General features: G+C 43.3%; 1 protein-coding gene across 1 annotated transcript in view; it reads left to right on the forward strand.

Moving 5' to 3' along the window:
* The window catches only part of mtpap (mitochondrial poly(A) polymerase), a 28,377-nt gene extending 17,735 nt beyond the window's left edge, over window positions 1–10,642 (forward strand). Inside the window, exons 7-9 of the mRNA XM_029699458.1 lie at window positions 3,716–3,808; window positions 3,923–3,996; window positions 9,868–10,642. Of these exons, the coding sequence (XP_029555318.1) occupies window positions 3,716–3,808; window positions 3,923–3,996; window positions 9,868–10,206 (506 nt within the window). The 3' untranslated portion in view covers window positions 10,207–10,642. The remainder of the gene's footprint in view (window positions 1–3,715; window positions 3,809–3,922; window positions 3,997–9,867) is intronic.
* Window positions 10,643–15,559: the final 4,917 nt, after the last annotated feature.

Raw genomic sequence — 15,559 nt, forward strand, 5'->3', positions numbered from 1 at the left:
GTTAACAAACAGATTACTGACCATTTCGAATCCCACTGTACCTTCTCCCCTATGCAATCTGGTTTCCGAGCTGGTCATGGGTGCACCTCAGCCACGGTCGTGGTCCAAAACAATATCATAGCCGCCACAGATAAAAGACCATACTGTGCAGCCGTTTTCATCGTCCTGGCCAAGGCTTTCGACTGTGTCAATCACCGCATTCTTATCGGCAGACTCAATAGCCTTGGTTTCTCAAATGACTGCCTCGCCTGGTTCACCAACTACTTCTCAGAGTTAAGTGTGTCAAATCGGATGACCTGTTGTCCGACCTCTGGCAATCTCTATGGGGGTGCCACAGGGTTCAATTCCCGGGCCGACTATTTTCTCTGTGTCTATATCAATGATGTCTCTCTTGCTGCTGGTGATTCTCTGATCCACCTCTACGCAGACAACACCATTCAGTATACATCGGGCCCTTCCTTGGACACTGTGTTAACTAACTTCCAGACGAGCTTCAATGCTATACAACACTCCTTCCGTGGCCTCCAACTGCTCTTAAATTCTAGTAAAACTAAATGCATGCTCTTCAACCGATTGCTGCCTGCACCCACCCGCCCGCCTAGCATCACTACTCTGGACGGTTCTGAATATGTGGACAACTACAAAAACCTAGGTTTGTGGTTAGACTGTAAACTCTCCTTCCAGACTCACATTAAGCATCTCCAATCCAAAATTAAATCTAGACTCGGGTTCCTATTTCGCAACAAGCCTCCTTCACTCATGCTGCCAAACATACCCTGTTAAAACTGACTATCCTACCAATCCTTGACTTCGGCGATGTCATTTACAAAATAGCCTCTAACACTACTCAGCATATTGGATGTAGTCTATCACAGTGCCATCCGTTTTGTCACCAAAGCCCCATATACTACCCACCACCGTGACCTGTATGCTCTCGTTGGCTAGCCCTCGCTACATATTCGTCACCAAACCCACTGGCTCCAGGTCATCTATAAGTCTTTGCTAGGTAAAGCCCCGCCTTATCTCAGCTCACTGGTCACCATAGCAACACCCACCCATAGTACTTGCTCCAGCAGGTATATTTCACTGGTCGTCCCCAAAGCTAACACCTCCTTTGGCTGCCTTTCCTTCCAGTTCTCTGATGCCAATGACTGGAACGAATTGCAAAAATCACTGAAGCTGGAGACTTATATGTCCCTCTCTAACTTTAAGCATCGGCTGTCAGAACAGCTTACCGATCACTGTACCTGTATACAGCCCATCTGTAAATAGCACACCCAACTACCTCATCCCCATATTATTATTTACCCTCTTGCTCTTTTGCACCCTAGTATCTCCACTTGCACATCATCATCTGCACATCTATCACTCCAGTGTTAATGCTAAATTGTAATTATTTCGTCATGGCCTATTTATTTCCTAATCTTCTACATTTGCACACACTGTATATAGATTTTTCTATTGTGTTATTGACTACGTTTGCTTATCCCATGTGTAACTCTGTGTTGCTTTATCTTGGCCTGGTCGCAGTTGTAAATGAGAACTTGTTCTCAACTAGCCAACCTAGTTAGATAAAGGTGAAATAATAAAAATCAATGTTTTTTTTAAACAGAATTCAATAATATTGGAAAATGTATTGAACTTAGTAGGAAATCAACTGTCTCTTGAACTTATTAGAAAAGTCATTAATTTCCCCTAGTTAATCATAAAACATGAACAAAATGCATCAGTGATTCGTGTTTTGTTGCAACTTTCTGAAACGGCACAGGAATGCCCGTGTGTGTATGCCGTTAGCGATGATGCTAATGATAACCGTCTTCTGGTAGAGATGGTAACACTTTCTCAAAAATCTTCTCAATTAAATGTTAACTACAAGTAGCCTATCTGGCAGAATGATATCATGATTATTTCCATCAATCCAGTGGCCATTTGTTTCGCAAACTCTGCAATCACATGAGCGCTACAGAAACATTGCTTACCAAATGTTATCTTGCTGGTGTGCACTTGCATTAAAGGGGAACTTCACCCAAAATCTAAATTTCTTAGATTTTCCCCAGAACTCAGTGGTCTCCTTTACACTCATGAGAATTGGCTTATATCGATAGGGCTTAATTGAAATGTTTCTTTCAGAATAAATATAAAAAGCATATGCTTAACCATGGTAGCAATTGAAAGCGAACAGTTTGGAGATAATGCGCGACAGTTGAAGACTGAATACAAACATTACACTGATTTTAAATGTGTATTTTACATTTACTGTTCTTTTCACCGCATTTGTTGACGACAAAATCCGTAAATACTCTGGATACATTCAGTAACATGATAAGAATATTCCTGGAAAATGGGGTGCAGGTGCAAAGAGTGTGGAAAGCTGTCATCAAGGCAAAGGGTGGCTACTTTTGAAGAATCTCAAATTTAAAATATATTTTGATTTAACACTTTTTGGTTACTACATGATTCCATATGTGTTATTTCATAGTTCTGATGTCTTCACTATTATTCTACAATGTAAAAAATAAAGAGAAATCCTTGAATGAGTAGGTGTCCAAACTTTTGACTGGTACTGTATATATGTACTACAAAATGTAGCCAGCTCTCTGGCTTAATTTTGGAAGAAATGAATTTGTTGAAAACCTTTCCAACTTTTGTCTTTCTCTCTTTTGAGTCAACTACTCACCACATTTTATGCACTGCAGTGCTAGCTGGCTGTAGTTTATGCTTTCAGTACTAGATTAATTCTCTGATCCTTTGATTTGGTGGACAACATGCCAGTTCATACTGCAATAGCTCTATTCGGTCGGAGGACATCCTCCGGAAGTTGTCATAATTACAGTGCAAGTCTATGGAAGAGGGTGAGAACCAGGAGCCTTCTAGGCTTTGTATTGAAGTCAATGTACCCAGAGGGGCTCAGAAGCTAGCTGTCCTCTGGCTACGCTGTGTTGCTACCGTACAGAGTGCTGCTGAGGCTACTGTAGACCTTCATCACAAAAGTGTGTTTTAGTATAGTTTTATCTAAAAATTATAACTTTTTTTTAATGTTTCATTATTTTTATGAAATTCATTGAGGATGGTCCTCCCCTTCCTCCTCTGAGGAGCCTCCACTGATAGCATGTTACTTTACAGCCACTTCGTTCCAATTTAGGCGCTTATTGGTGCCCAAATCAGCCATTTTCAACCTGTATACAGGTATGAGTGTATAGGGTTAAGCATTGTTAGAACTTAGAACATCCACTCTTGTTGTTTTTCTATTAAAGTTTGATTTTGAGACCTAAAACCTGGAAAAACAAAATGGAGAGAACTGAATTTGGGGGGAAAAACAGAATCAGGCAAAAAATAAAACAGATTTTATGGGGCCCTAATCTTTGTCTTGTTCAGGCTGCCCAATTCCGGTCCTGAATGGCCGTGACACTTTTGGTTTTCACCCAGGGACTAATTCAGACCTGGGACACCAGGTGAGTGTAATGAACTACCAAGTAGAAACAAAACCAGAAGTGTTTTGGCCTCCAGGACCGGAATTAGGCAGCCCTGGTATTGTTTATGGACCTCATAGGTGTGTACATAGACATCTAATATATTGTATGTAATTTACACTTTCCCCTTTCTCTTATACAAGGCCCTCCATGTGTAAAGTGTCATTTACCTTGTGTGTAGTGTGTCTTACCTTGTGGTATATACCTTATCATTTACCTTATGATCCCCCACCCTTTTCTACAAGGCCCTCTAGATAAGAGTGTCATCGAGGGAAACGACTGCACGTTTGTCAGCGACGTCACAAAAATACAACTGCAAGACAACACAGAGACATTAGGTGGGCCCATAGCATAAATGTGATTATTTAGTATTTTATTTCCACATGGAAACAGGTTTCTTCATCAGTATGAATGTGGTATTTCTTATCATACTCTTTTGTATTTCCTTTCAGAACAACTGCTGCAGGAGTTCTTTGAGTTCTACAGCACCTTCGCATTCAACCGCATGTCGATCAATATCAGAAAGGTAACACACAGACAAACAATGAATGCGCGCAAATTGGCGGGAGTCAGTGCGCATTAGTGGAGAGAAACATGCCTAGCGCGTCTTCGCCATATAGTCTTTTTTAAATGTTCAAATCTCTGGTTAAAGATTGAGTTCTGACGGCTACTCAAAACATTTACCAGCGCACAGGTTTAAACTTGATATGGCCTGCGTATGGTCTAAATCAGTTATTCCCAAACCCCAGGGGTACACACAATGCCGTCGGGGTACGCCAAATAAAAATGTGATTCACATTTTAAAACGAAAAATTATATATTTTTTTACATTTTCTAACAGTACATTTATATTGTCCAACGGGGCTATACATTTGGGTGATGTTTTTTTCTTGTCTGAGTAGCCTCGTTTCACTGCCAAAAAATACAATTAAACCATCTAGTGTTCAGTGAAATAACAACACAATGTCAAATACAGGTAGCCTAGTCAAATATCATCCAATCACATTAACCGTTACTCTCTCGCGGGAAACCTTCACTCTTGCGCAGACATTTTAGAAACAAAACATGACCATTTGAAAAAATAAGCCCCGGGGGTTTTGAGGACGAATAAAGACGACTTTTGAGTAGAAGAAATGTATAAAAGCAACAGATACCATTAATAATAAGGGGCTAGAAGCGTCTTATATGGTGAGCTACCGAGTGGCTAGGACAGGCAAGCCCCATACTATTGTGGAGGACTTCCTGTTGCCACGGTTATGGCTGGGACAATGCTGGAGGAAAAGGCCAAAAAAACTATACAGACAATGCCTCCATCAAACAACACTGTTTCGCGACGCATCAGTGACATGGCATGAAATGTTTTGAAACAATTACTGCTTCGCATACAGGCCAGTGAATTCTATGCGTTACAGCTGGATGAGTCAACAGACGTGGCGGGCCTGGCACATCTCCTGGTATATGTCCGTTACGTTTATGGGGGGTCAATAAATGAAGATATCCTCTTCTGGAAACCAGGACAACATGAGAGGACATTTTAAAGTACTGGACAGCTTTGTGAAATGAAATGGACTTTGATGGCCAAGATGTGTTGGTACAAAGCCATGACAGGGAGACATAGTGGAGTGGTAACGTGCGTACAAGCAGTTGCTCCCGTCTCCACTTCGGTACACTGCAGCATCCACCGAGAGGCTCTTGCTGCCAACAGCTTGAAAGACATTTTGGACACTACAGTGAAAATGGTTAACTTTGTTAAAGCAAATCCCCTGAACTCTCATGTATTTTCTACATTATGCTATGATTTGGGCAGCGACCATGTAACGCTTTTACAACATACAGAAAGAAGTGCGCTGGTTATCAAGGGGCAAAGTATTGACACGTTTATTTTTTTAATTGAGAGACGAGCTTAATGTTTTCTTTACTGACCGTAATTTTCACTTGTCTGACTGCTTGCATGATGAGTTTCTCACACGACTGGCCTATCTGGGTGATTTTGAAAAATATTTTTTTTCTTGCCTGAATGACTCCGGGAACTACACTACCGGTCAAAAGTTTTAGAACACCTACTCATTCAAGGGTTTTTTAAAATTTATTTTTTAACTATTTTCTACATTGTAGAATGATAGTAAAGACATCAAAACTATGAAATAACACATGGGATCATGTAGTAACCATAAGTGTTAAACAAATCAAAATATATATTATATTTGATTTTTTCAAATAGCCACGCTTTGCGCACTCTTGGCATTCTCTCAACCAGCTTCATGAGGTAGTCACCTGGAATTCATTTCAATTACCAGGCGTGCCTTGTTAAAAGTTAATTTATTTCCTTCTTATTACGTTTGAGCCATTCAGTTGTGTTGTGACAAGGTAGGGGTGGTATACAGAAGATAGCCCTATTTGGTAAAAGACCAACTCCATATTATGGCAAGAACAGCTCAAAAAGCAAAGAGAAATGACCGTCCATTACTTTAAGACATGAAGGTCAGTCACTACGGAAAATGTCAAGAACTTTGAAAGTTTCTTCAAGCGCTATGATGAAACTGGCTCTCATGAGGACCGCCACAGGAATGGAAGACCCAGAGTTACCTCTGATGCAGAGGAGAAGTTCATTAGAGTTACCAGCCTCAGAAATTATAGCCCTAAAAAAATACTTCACAAAGTTCAAATAACGGACACATCTCAACATCAACTGTTCAGAAGAGACTGAGTGAATCAGGCCTTCATGGTCAAATTGCTGCAAAGAAACCACTACTACAGGACACCAATAAGAAGAAGAGACACGAACATTGAACATTAAACCAGTGGATATTTGTCCTTTTGGTCTGGAGTAAAAAAAAAAATGAAATTTTAAGTTCCAACCGCCATGTCTTTGTGAGAGGCGGTGTGGGTGAATGGATGATCTCCGCATGTGTATTTCCCACCTTAAAGCAGGGAGAAGGTGGTGTTATGGTGTGGGGGTGCTTTGCTGGTGACACTCTGATTTATTTAGAATTCAAGTCACAACACAGCATTCTGCAGCGATACGCCATCCCATCTGGTTTGCGCATAGTGGGACTATCATTTGTTTTTCAACAGGACAATGACCCAACACACCTTCAGGCTGTGTAAGGGCTATTTTACCAAGGAGAGTGATGGAGTGCTGCATCAGATGACCTGGCCTCCACAATCGCCCGACCTCAACCAAATTGAGATAGTTTGGGATGAGTCGGGCTGCAGAGTGAAGGACAAGCAGCCAACAAGTGCTCAGCATATATGGGAACTCCTTCAAGACTGTTGGAAAAACATTCCAGGTGAAGCTGGTTGAGAGAATGCCAAGAGTGTGCAAAGCTGTCATCAAGGCAAAGGGTGGCTATTTGAAGAATCTCAAATATAAAATATATTTTGATTTGTTTAACACTTTTTGGTTACTACATGATTCCATATGTGTTATTTCATAGTTTTAATGTCTTAACTATTATTTTACAATGTTGAAAATAGTAAAAAATAAAGAAAAACCCTTGAATGGGTAGGTGTTCAAAAACCTTTGACTGGTAGTGTATATTCAATGTGCGAGACAAAATTGAGGCTATGATTAAGAAGTTGGAGCTGCTCTCTGTCTGCATTAACAAGGACAACACACAGGTCTTTCCATCATTGTATGATTTGTTGTGCGCGAATGAACTCAAGCTTACGGACATTGTAAAATGTGATATAGCGAAGCACCTGAGTGAGTTGGATGCCCAATTACGCAGGTACCTTCCCAAAACGGATGACACAAACTGGGTTCGTTATCCCTTTCATGCCCTGCCTCCAGTCCACTTACCGATATCTGAACAAGAGAGCCTCATCGAAGTTGCAACAAGCTGTTCTGTGAAAATGTAATTTAATCAGAAGCCACTGCCAGATTTCTGGATTGGGCTGCGCTCGGAGTTTCCTGCCTTGTCAAATCACGCTGTTAAGACACGGATGCCCTTGGCAACCACGTACCTGTAGCTCAGTTGGTAGAGCATGGTGTTTACAACACCAGGGTTGTGGGTTCGATTCCCACGGGGGGCCAGCACAGAAGAAAAAAAAATGTATGATATGTATGAAATTGTATGAAATGTATGCATTCACTACTGTAAGTCGCTCTGGATAAGAGCGTCTGCTAAATGACTAAAATGTAAATGTAAAGTGGATTCTCGGCCCTCACTAGCATGAAAACTAAATACAGGCACAGAGTGTGTGGGAAATGATTTAAGACTGAGACTCTCCAATACAACCCAACATTGCAGAGTTATAACCTGTGGTTATTCACAATTTTCAATGAACAAATAGTTTTATATGTAAGATGGCTAAATAAAGAGCAAAATTATTGATCATTATTATTTGTGCCCAGGTCCTAGAAGAGCTCTTTGTCACTTTCCACGAGCCGGGTTGTGACAACTCACACTCATTCTTATGTTTAGTAAATGTATCATGTAGTGTGTGTGTGTGTGTGGCAGGTTTACAATGATCCCTGGTTCGAATCCAGACCGCATCACATCCGGCCGTGATTGGGAGTCCCATAGGGCGGCGCACAATTGGCCCAATGTCGTCCGGGGTAGGCCGTCATTGTAAATAAGAATTTGTTCTTAACTGACTTGCCTAGTTAAATAAAGGTTACATTTTAAAAAAGTATAAAGCATGTGCTTGCACGCACACGGCATTCTGTTTTAATCGGCGTCAACTAGCAAGTCATTCTGTTTCTCCATTCATCCTTAGACATAAGGTGACAGTGCTTCACTGAAAGCTTTAAACAGAAATAACCTATTTCTTTTAGCTATAAACAGACTCTTTCACCCCTGTGCCTAATTGCCATAGTTTATAATTGGCCAGCTCTGAGGGGAGCTAGTCGTCGTAAAGTGTTGTTTGTCGATCACACACCAACATCACACTGACGTCCCTTGGTGCCTGCTAAGACTACAGCCGTCCGAGGACTGTGTGATTGATGGCTGCTGCTCCTCCACCCATCTCTCTATGAACCCAATCTCTAGTTCTTCACGCTCAGTAAGCAAAAACAAACAACGCGTTTATTCAGTCTTAGATGCGTGTTCATTTGGACACCATTTACCCAGTTAGTTTTTTGCTTGGTTGCTCATTTTCATTGTTGCTCCTCCTTAGTCTAGAGATATAATGTATTAAAGACGTTAACCTGGGGTCAGCCGTGTGTGCATGTCCCAGGGTCGGGATTGATGTATTGAAGGAAGGCCTGTAGGAAGCGTGGTGGCCATGGCCTTTCAATAGTAGAGAAACCACCATCAATCATCTTTACTGTGTGCTGTCTCTCTCCTGTCTCCCTCTTTCTTTCTCTCTCCCTCTACCGACCATCTCTCCCCCCTCTTCTCTACCTGCTCCTCTTCTCTCTCTGACTGATGGCTTTATGCTCCATGGTCATCCATCCCTCCATCCAATGGAGCTGGAGGCTCCATCTCTCGCCATCTATCCAGTCAGCCTTTTTTTATTTATTTGTTACAACCCCAGGCTTTAGATGTTTTGCAGGCCATGCTTGACCTGAATTCAAATATTATTTGTTTAGTGTCGAATACCTTGTGTGGTTCGATTGAGCCAGACTGGAGTGTTGCACCATTGGGACTATTCCATTGGTTCCATTTCGTCAGGCAAGCTCGATCGGGCAGCAGCTAAAGCATTTGAAAGAAAACAAACGCTATTTGAACCCAAGTGGGTCTGTTGCGTGCATAGAACCTTGGAGGGCTCTGCTTACGTCCCGAATGGCACCCTATCCCCGTGTCACACAGACACATTTTCCAAAGCAGCAATGGTGTAGCCTTGCTGTCATGCGTGACAAGGAGTTAGCAAGATGGCAGAAACCGATCTTGGACCAGCCTAGTGATGGTGTCAGAGAGGGTCAGTGGTATGATGGATGAGGCGTGGTAAATCTGTGTCTACCCTGCTGGTGCTGCCCCCAGGCTCGTTCCTCATAGCTAAGCTGACACTGGCTGTGTCCCAGATGGCATCATATTCCCTACATAGTGCACCACTTTTGACCAGAGCGCTATGGGCCCTGGTCAAAAGTAGGGCACTATATAGGGAATAGGAGCCATTTAGAACGCAGACATATCCCCGTGTTAGCCTGGCCTGGGAAGAGGAGAGGTGTGCCAGACTCAGACCAGCCCGATCCATTCTATCTGGGTCCATGTGGCATAGATAACAGCCACAAAACACCTGACCTCACCAGCATGACCAATAAGATAGATGGACCATGTATAAAGACCAGTTGGTATTTTGACAGCTCTTTCTCACTTTCACGATCTCGTTCCCTCTTACCTTTTCTCTCTTTCTCAATCCTTCTTTCTCTCTCTCTCTCCATCTCACGTTTTCTCCTTCTCTCGCTTGCTCTCTTTCAATCTCTTACTTTCTCTTTCTTTCTGTCTCACAGGGCAGGGAGCAAAACAAACCCGAGGTCTCCCCATTGCACATCCAGAACCCCTTTGAGCCTGCGCTGAACGTCAGTAAGAATGTTAACGGAACGCAGCTGGAGCGCTTCGTGGCGCTGTGTCGGGAGAGCGCCTGGATGCTGCAGCAGCGGGAGTTCAACGTACCGCACAGCGGCAGCGGTACCGGAAACAACGCCCCCTGGGGCCTGGCAGCGCTGCTCATGCCCTCGGTCTCCCAGGTGGCCGGAGTTAAAGGTCGTAAGAAGAGGAAGAGGGAGCCGGCCAGCGAGAGGATAAAGGGCCTGCTGGAGTCTCTAAAGAACAGGGAGGTGAAGAGCTAGAGAGCGGCCATGCAGTACAGCCCCACTAGAGGTCACTGGTGAGTTCTGGGTCTATGGGTAACAGTGGCTATGTACCCTATCATGGCCGTAAAGAATGGACATGTCAGGACTTGTCCAATTGCTTTTCACACAACTGCAAATAACCGATCCGAGCCAAACCAAGCTGTACTGATATGGCTTGCGCCATGGTTGCTGGAACCTACCTGAAAAGGACAATGTGACAACAGTTTGGTTTTGTTCAGCACGGTAGTGTGAAAAGGGTACCTGTGACCAGATGCTCGTTTATAAGAAAGCCCGACTACTCTACATGGCGACGTTTGCACATCGATTTACATAAAGATATGAAGTTATAGGGTCCGCTGACATCGTTTTGTTTGTATACATTTAGATCAGATGTATTCAGATGTTGTTTTTTATTAAAGATCCTGAACAGTAATTCTGAAAAGTCATTCTCTCATGGCTAACTACCAGGAAGTTTGAAAAGGCAGGCTGAGTGGGCAGGGAGCTTATATTCATGAGCTCGCCTTGACTGACAGCTCTTTGAAACGCCTATGTCAAGCAACTTGGATGCAGTGTTGCAGTGAAATCATCTCAAGCAAATTTGGTGAGACACAAAGCAACTCAAACAACATTGAAATTGCATCAATTAGGCCTCCCGAGTGGCGCAGTGGTCTAAGGCACCGCATCGCAGGGCTAGCTGTGCCACTAGAGGTTCTGGGTTCGAGTCCAGGCTCTGTCGCAGCCGACCGGGAGGCCCATGGGGCGGCGCACAATTGGCCCAGCGTCGTCCAGGTTAGGGGAGGGTTTGGCCGGCAGGGATGTCCTTGTCCCATTGCGCACTAGCAACTCCTGTGGCAGACCGGGCGCATTGCAGGCTGACACGGTTGCCAGGTGTACGGTGTTTCCTCTGACACATTGGTGCGGCTGGCTTTTTTTTTAATTGCATCATTTACATAATAAAAAATAGATATCTCCCATTTTGGCATGTCTCTTGTGATGTGGTTCACAGCAGCACTGATGGCTGTGTTCACTTGACAAGCCCTAGCTAGCCAGTAACTAGCTAACACCAGACACAGATGGAAGGAGAAACGTGTAAGTATCTTTGCCATAGATGAATAAGGTAAACTTTTAATAACATTTTCTGACACCCTACAGTCAAATTTTGGCACCAGTAGAGTAGCTATCTAGCCCCTCTGCAAACACGCTTTCTCTGTTGTTGGTGGTACTTTTTTTAAAATTAGGTAAGAGAATATCATGTTACCATTGTTGTATTAAAATTTGTTAAATTGATGTCCCCTTAATAATGTATCCAAGTGTTTGACATGGGGGAGGGGACCAGTAACTTTATGATCAAACTTTATCAGTGTAGAAGCAACCATCATTTTTCATACTTTGATCTGGTTTCCTTCAAATACCATCACATTTCATGAAAAGCATCATTTTGACTGTTCATGACCTTTAAATCAGTGTCACAAAATGGACTAAGACTTTTTAATGACAAAATAAAAACAGTTGTGGTCAAGTTTATTGAAATATGTGTGGCGGATGATGAAGAGTACGACAGTCACTCATTCAATGTGCTAAAGGGATCTGTTATTTCTGGATTCAACTTTTACCATCAGCCGTCGAAAAGCAATATCTTCGCCCCAAATGGTACTCTATTCGCTATATAGTGCATTACTTTTGACCAGAGCCCTATGAAAAGTAGGGCACTACATAGGGCATAGGATGCCGTTTGGGACACCTCCAATGATTCACTCATGCTTGCTTGTTAGTCAAGGCCATATTTAAACACTTAGTCCATACCGTTGGTTATCCAGTCAGTCTGGAGCAGAGGGGAACCAGCGGTGTGGTTATTTTGTCAAATGGATTGACCTCTTCCTGGCTACTGGTTAAGCTAACATGTCAAATATGTAGCTAGAGAGTAGGCACATTCCATTTTAAACACAGGTCCTTCGTTTTCTCAGTGGAGACCGAGAAAGACAGGGCCTTAATGTTGTTTTTACAGAATCTGCCTAATTGCCAGTCATGTTAATTAGAAATGTGGCATTTCCAAGCCAAGCCCTGATAAGCTTGGTGAACTGTGTACACAAGATCAGGCCATTTAGACTGTTATTTAATCAAAACTTCTTGCAACCTAAGTACTCTCTGTGAATGACCCCTACTCACTGAATAATTTGCCGTTAGGGAAAGGGAATGTGTTTTTTTCCAGCTACTGTAAGTTTCTGCCTCATTTGCGGTTCTTCGAGCCATAGAGGTACTACTGTCGGACTCGTGCTAAAAAGTGGGTGTGTTTTGAGTGAGTGAGCGTGTGGGTGTGTTTGAGCGAGTGTGCGTGTGTTTTGAGACAGTGAGAGTGGGTGTGCGCATGAGGGTCCCAGGAGATTGGTGCAGGAGTGTGTGGTGGCCCCACAGCTGTTTTTCCGCTCTGTGCAACGGGAGGTTAGGGGGTGAAAAGGGATCCAGTTTTAACAGTTCGTCCTCGGAGACGGGAAGGAGAGGAGCACCAACTGCCTCCTCACACACACACACACACACACACACACACACTTTACACTGATTGACTACATACACAAATACATTTTATACACTCACGCCAGGATAGCTTTGAGCTTAACTTCTCTCCTCTCACTGATTCTCCCCCCTCTGAGTAGCTGTAGGTTTAGAGAGCTTGTGTTTGAGGTTTGTTCAGGAGGGTGCAGGTTAACAATGTTGAGAGAGAAATACATTTTGCAGAACATACTATAGTCAGATTTTCTGTCCAGTACTTAATTATGACTGGCGTACTATTAGGAATGTATTCTTACACAAGAACAATGATTTAACATAACTAACTCTTCTCTTGGATTTATCGCTATGTAGGTACCATAGGTACTCATGTGTAATACAATCGTAGTTTCTGACCATTTGCGGACATGAGCCAATACTTCCTCAACAGAGAGGTGGGAAGGTTCCGGGTCACAATAACACTGTGTTATACCTTCTCTTAATGTGTACCTATGGTATGTAACTGACTGGTTCTCCAGTATGTAGCCCACCCGCATGTCTGTCCTCTGCAGAAGTAGTACCACTCCACAGAGAAAGAGGGGGTGTTTCCTAAATGATAGCCTATTCCCTACATAGCGCAGTACTTTCCCATATGGGCCCTGGTCAAAAGTAGTGCACTAAATAGGGAATAGGGTGCCATTTGAGAGACACCCCTCACTCTCTGTGTCGGGGTACTCCTTCTGAAGAGGGTGCAGTGTGTCTAGCTGCTCTTGGGATTCTCAAGGGGTGTGTTTGGCTAACCTGCTAGCGCTGACCCCCATCCTGTGTCTCCGGGCAGCCCACCGTGGGCTCTGATTTATGAGCCAACATGGTGGTAGGGCCGCGCTGGATTGGAACACTCAGAGCAACTCGGGAGGTTCTAGCGGCGAACCCGCTGTGGACGTGGTCAGTCAGGCCTGGGTTCAAATAGTATTTGAAATCTTTGAAATATTATTAGTGCTTGTTTTAGCCAGCCTACAGTGATAGCTGGAAGGGGGTTTCTGTTGTACAACTTTTTTATTGCTACAGTACAGGCAAGCTCAATCAAGCCCAGCTAGAATAGTTGAAATGATTTAATATAGCTGAAGCCAGGTCTGGTCAGTTTGTTACTGGGGGATTTTCTTGGCTCCAAGTTGCTCGCCCTTCAGAGCCTTAAAGGAATTTAAAAGGGTGGATTGAGGGTTTGAAAAATGGAGGGATTGGAGCAAAAATCAGATGGAAAACAGGATTAAAAAATGGTCTTGGCTTGCAGTTGGATTTGGAATTCCACTTTTAAAAGCTTATATTTTGCAAGCTTTTAACAATTTCTTTCGTGTTTTTTTGTTTTTTTTTACACCAAGATTAAATGTTTCCTTATAAAAACCTGGTATGAAATAGTGGACCTGGAGAGTGCAGTTTTTATTGTAATTTATGAAATGACCTCTTTGTAATTTATTTGAATACACATTCCAGTGCTATAGTGTGTCTCTCAAATGTCACCCTATGTCTCAAATAGTGCACCGGCACTACGTTTGACCAGGGGCTCATGGGACCCATAGGGCTCTGGTCAGACGTAGTGCGTCATATAGGCAATAGGCTGCCATTTAGTCCTTATTTGGCCTTATCTTTCGAACCACTTTGATCAAACCATCTGATCCATGCTAATAGCACTCCCCAGGCTCCACACACATTGTGCGTCCCAAAATGGCACCCTATTCCCTATATAGTGTTCTACTTTTGACCGGCTCTGGTCAGAAGTAGTGCACTCTACAGAGTAGGGCTATGCCAATATCACTTATTTTCCACTCCAAAACTGAAAACACGAAGCAGACCAAACTATTTGGTCCTTTAAAACCTGCTTTATGTAGAATAGTGTGCTATATCTTGGAAAATAAATACATGCGACTCTGGATGACAAAAATGGTTGTTTCCTATATTAGGACTGCTTTCTTAAAGAAGTTAAATCAGGTTCATGTTTTCTTTCCTTGCCACGATACTAACGAGTATCATGATACTGGTATCGTCAGAACCCTAATATAGAGAATACGGTGCCATTTGGGTCGTACTCACAGTTTACAAAGACCTGTGCGTAGTGGAGAAAGTTTATCTCCAATCACTTCCCCTCCCAGTTCCATGAATTGTTCTGACAGCGTTGTCCGGGGCTATTACATGGGTTCCGTGGGTTGAGGGACAAACGGGACAACCGTCCAAGTCTCCCAGGCAGTGTATCAGTGTATAGCTCCACCAATCCTCTTTTTAATCCACACCACCCGCTCCCCCGTCATCCAACCAAGCAGACTTGGCTCTCTCCCAACTCCTCTCTCACTCTTCCTCTACCCTCCTGTCTGTCTCGCTCTCTCTTTCATATATATTGTATATGCCATTTAGCCTGTCTCTCTCTCATGGGAGGGGTGTAGGTAGAGCAGACTCGGGTCCCATGAGGTTATCAGTGTGTATCTCCTCTCAAGTTCTCCTACTTAGTTGCGGTGGAACGTCAGTCTAGCTTCCATTTTCAGTCACTGAAAGCTCCCATGTCTGGAAAAAACTAGCTGTCGCAGTTAAACTGGGAAACCGTTTTCACCTCTAAGAAAGCAGAGTAAAGGTAGCCATTGGCGACTCTGCCAACAATGTAAGCAATGTGTACAGTGGAAGGGAATGCCTTTGTCTCACTGTACTAAAAGGGAAATTGCTTCAGGTCAGGATTCAGGGTGCTCTGCTGCCTAGCCCTAGTTGGTGCCTGGCACAGGGTTGGTAATTGAATGGTGGCACCATAGTTGTTTGCACCTTTTAAATCCGTCATAGCAGACCTAGGGTGGATGACCGAGAATGCCACCCATTCAGTAGCCTT

Source organism: Salmo trutta, chromosome 2 (genome assembly GCF_901001165.1).
Source record: "Salmo trutta chromosome 2, fSalTru1.1, whole genome shotgun sequence".
NCBI lineage: Eukaryota > Metazoa > Chordata > Actinopteri > Salmoniformes > Salmonidae > Salmo > Salmo trutta.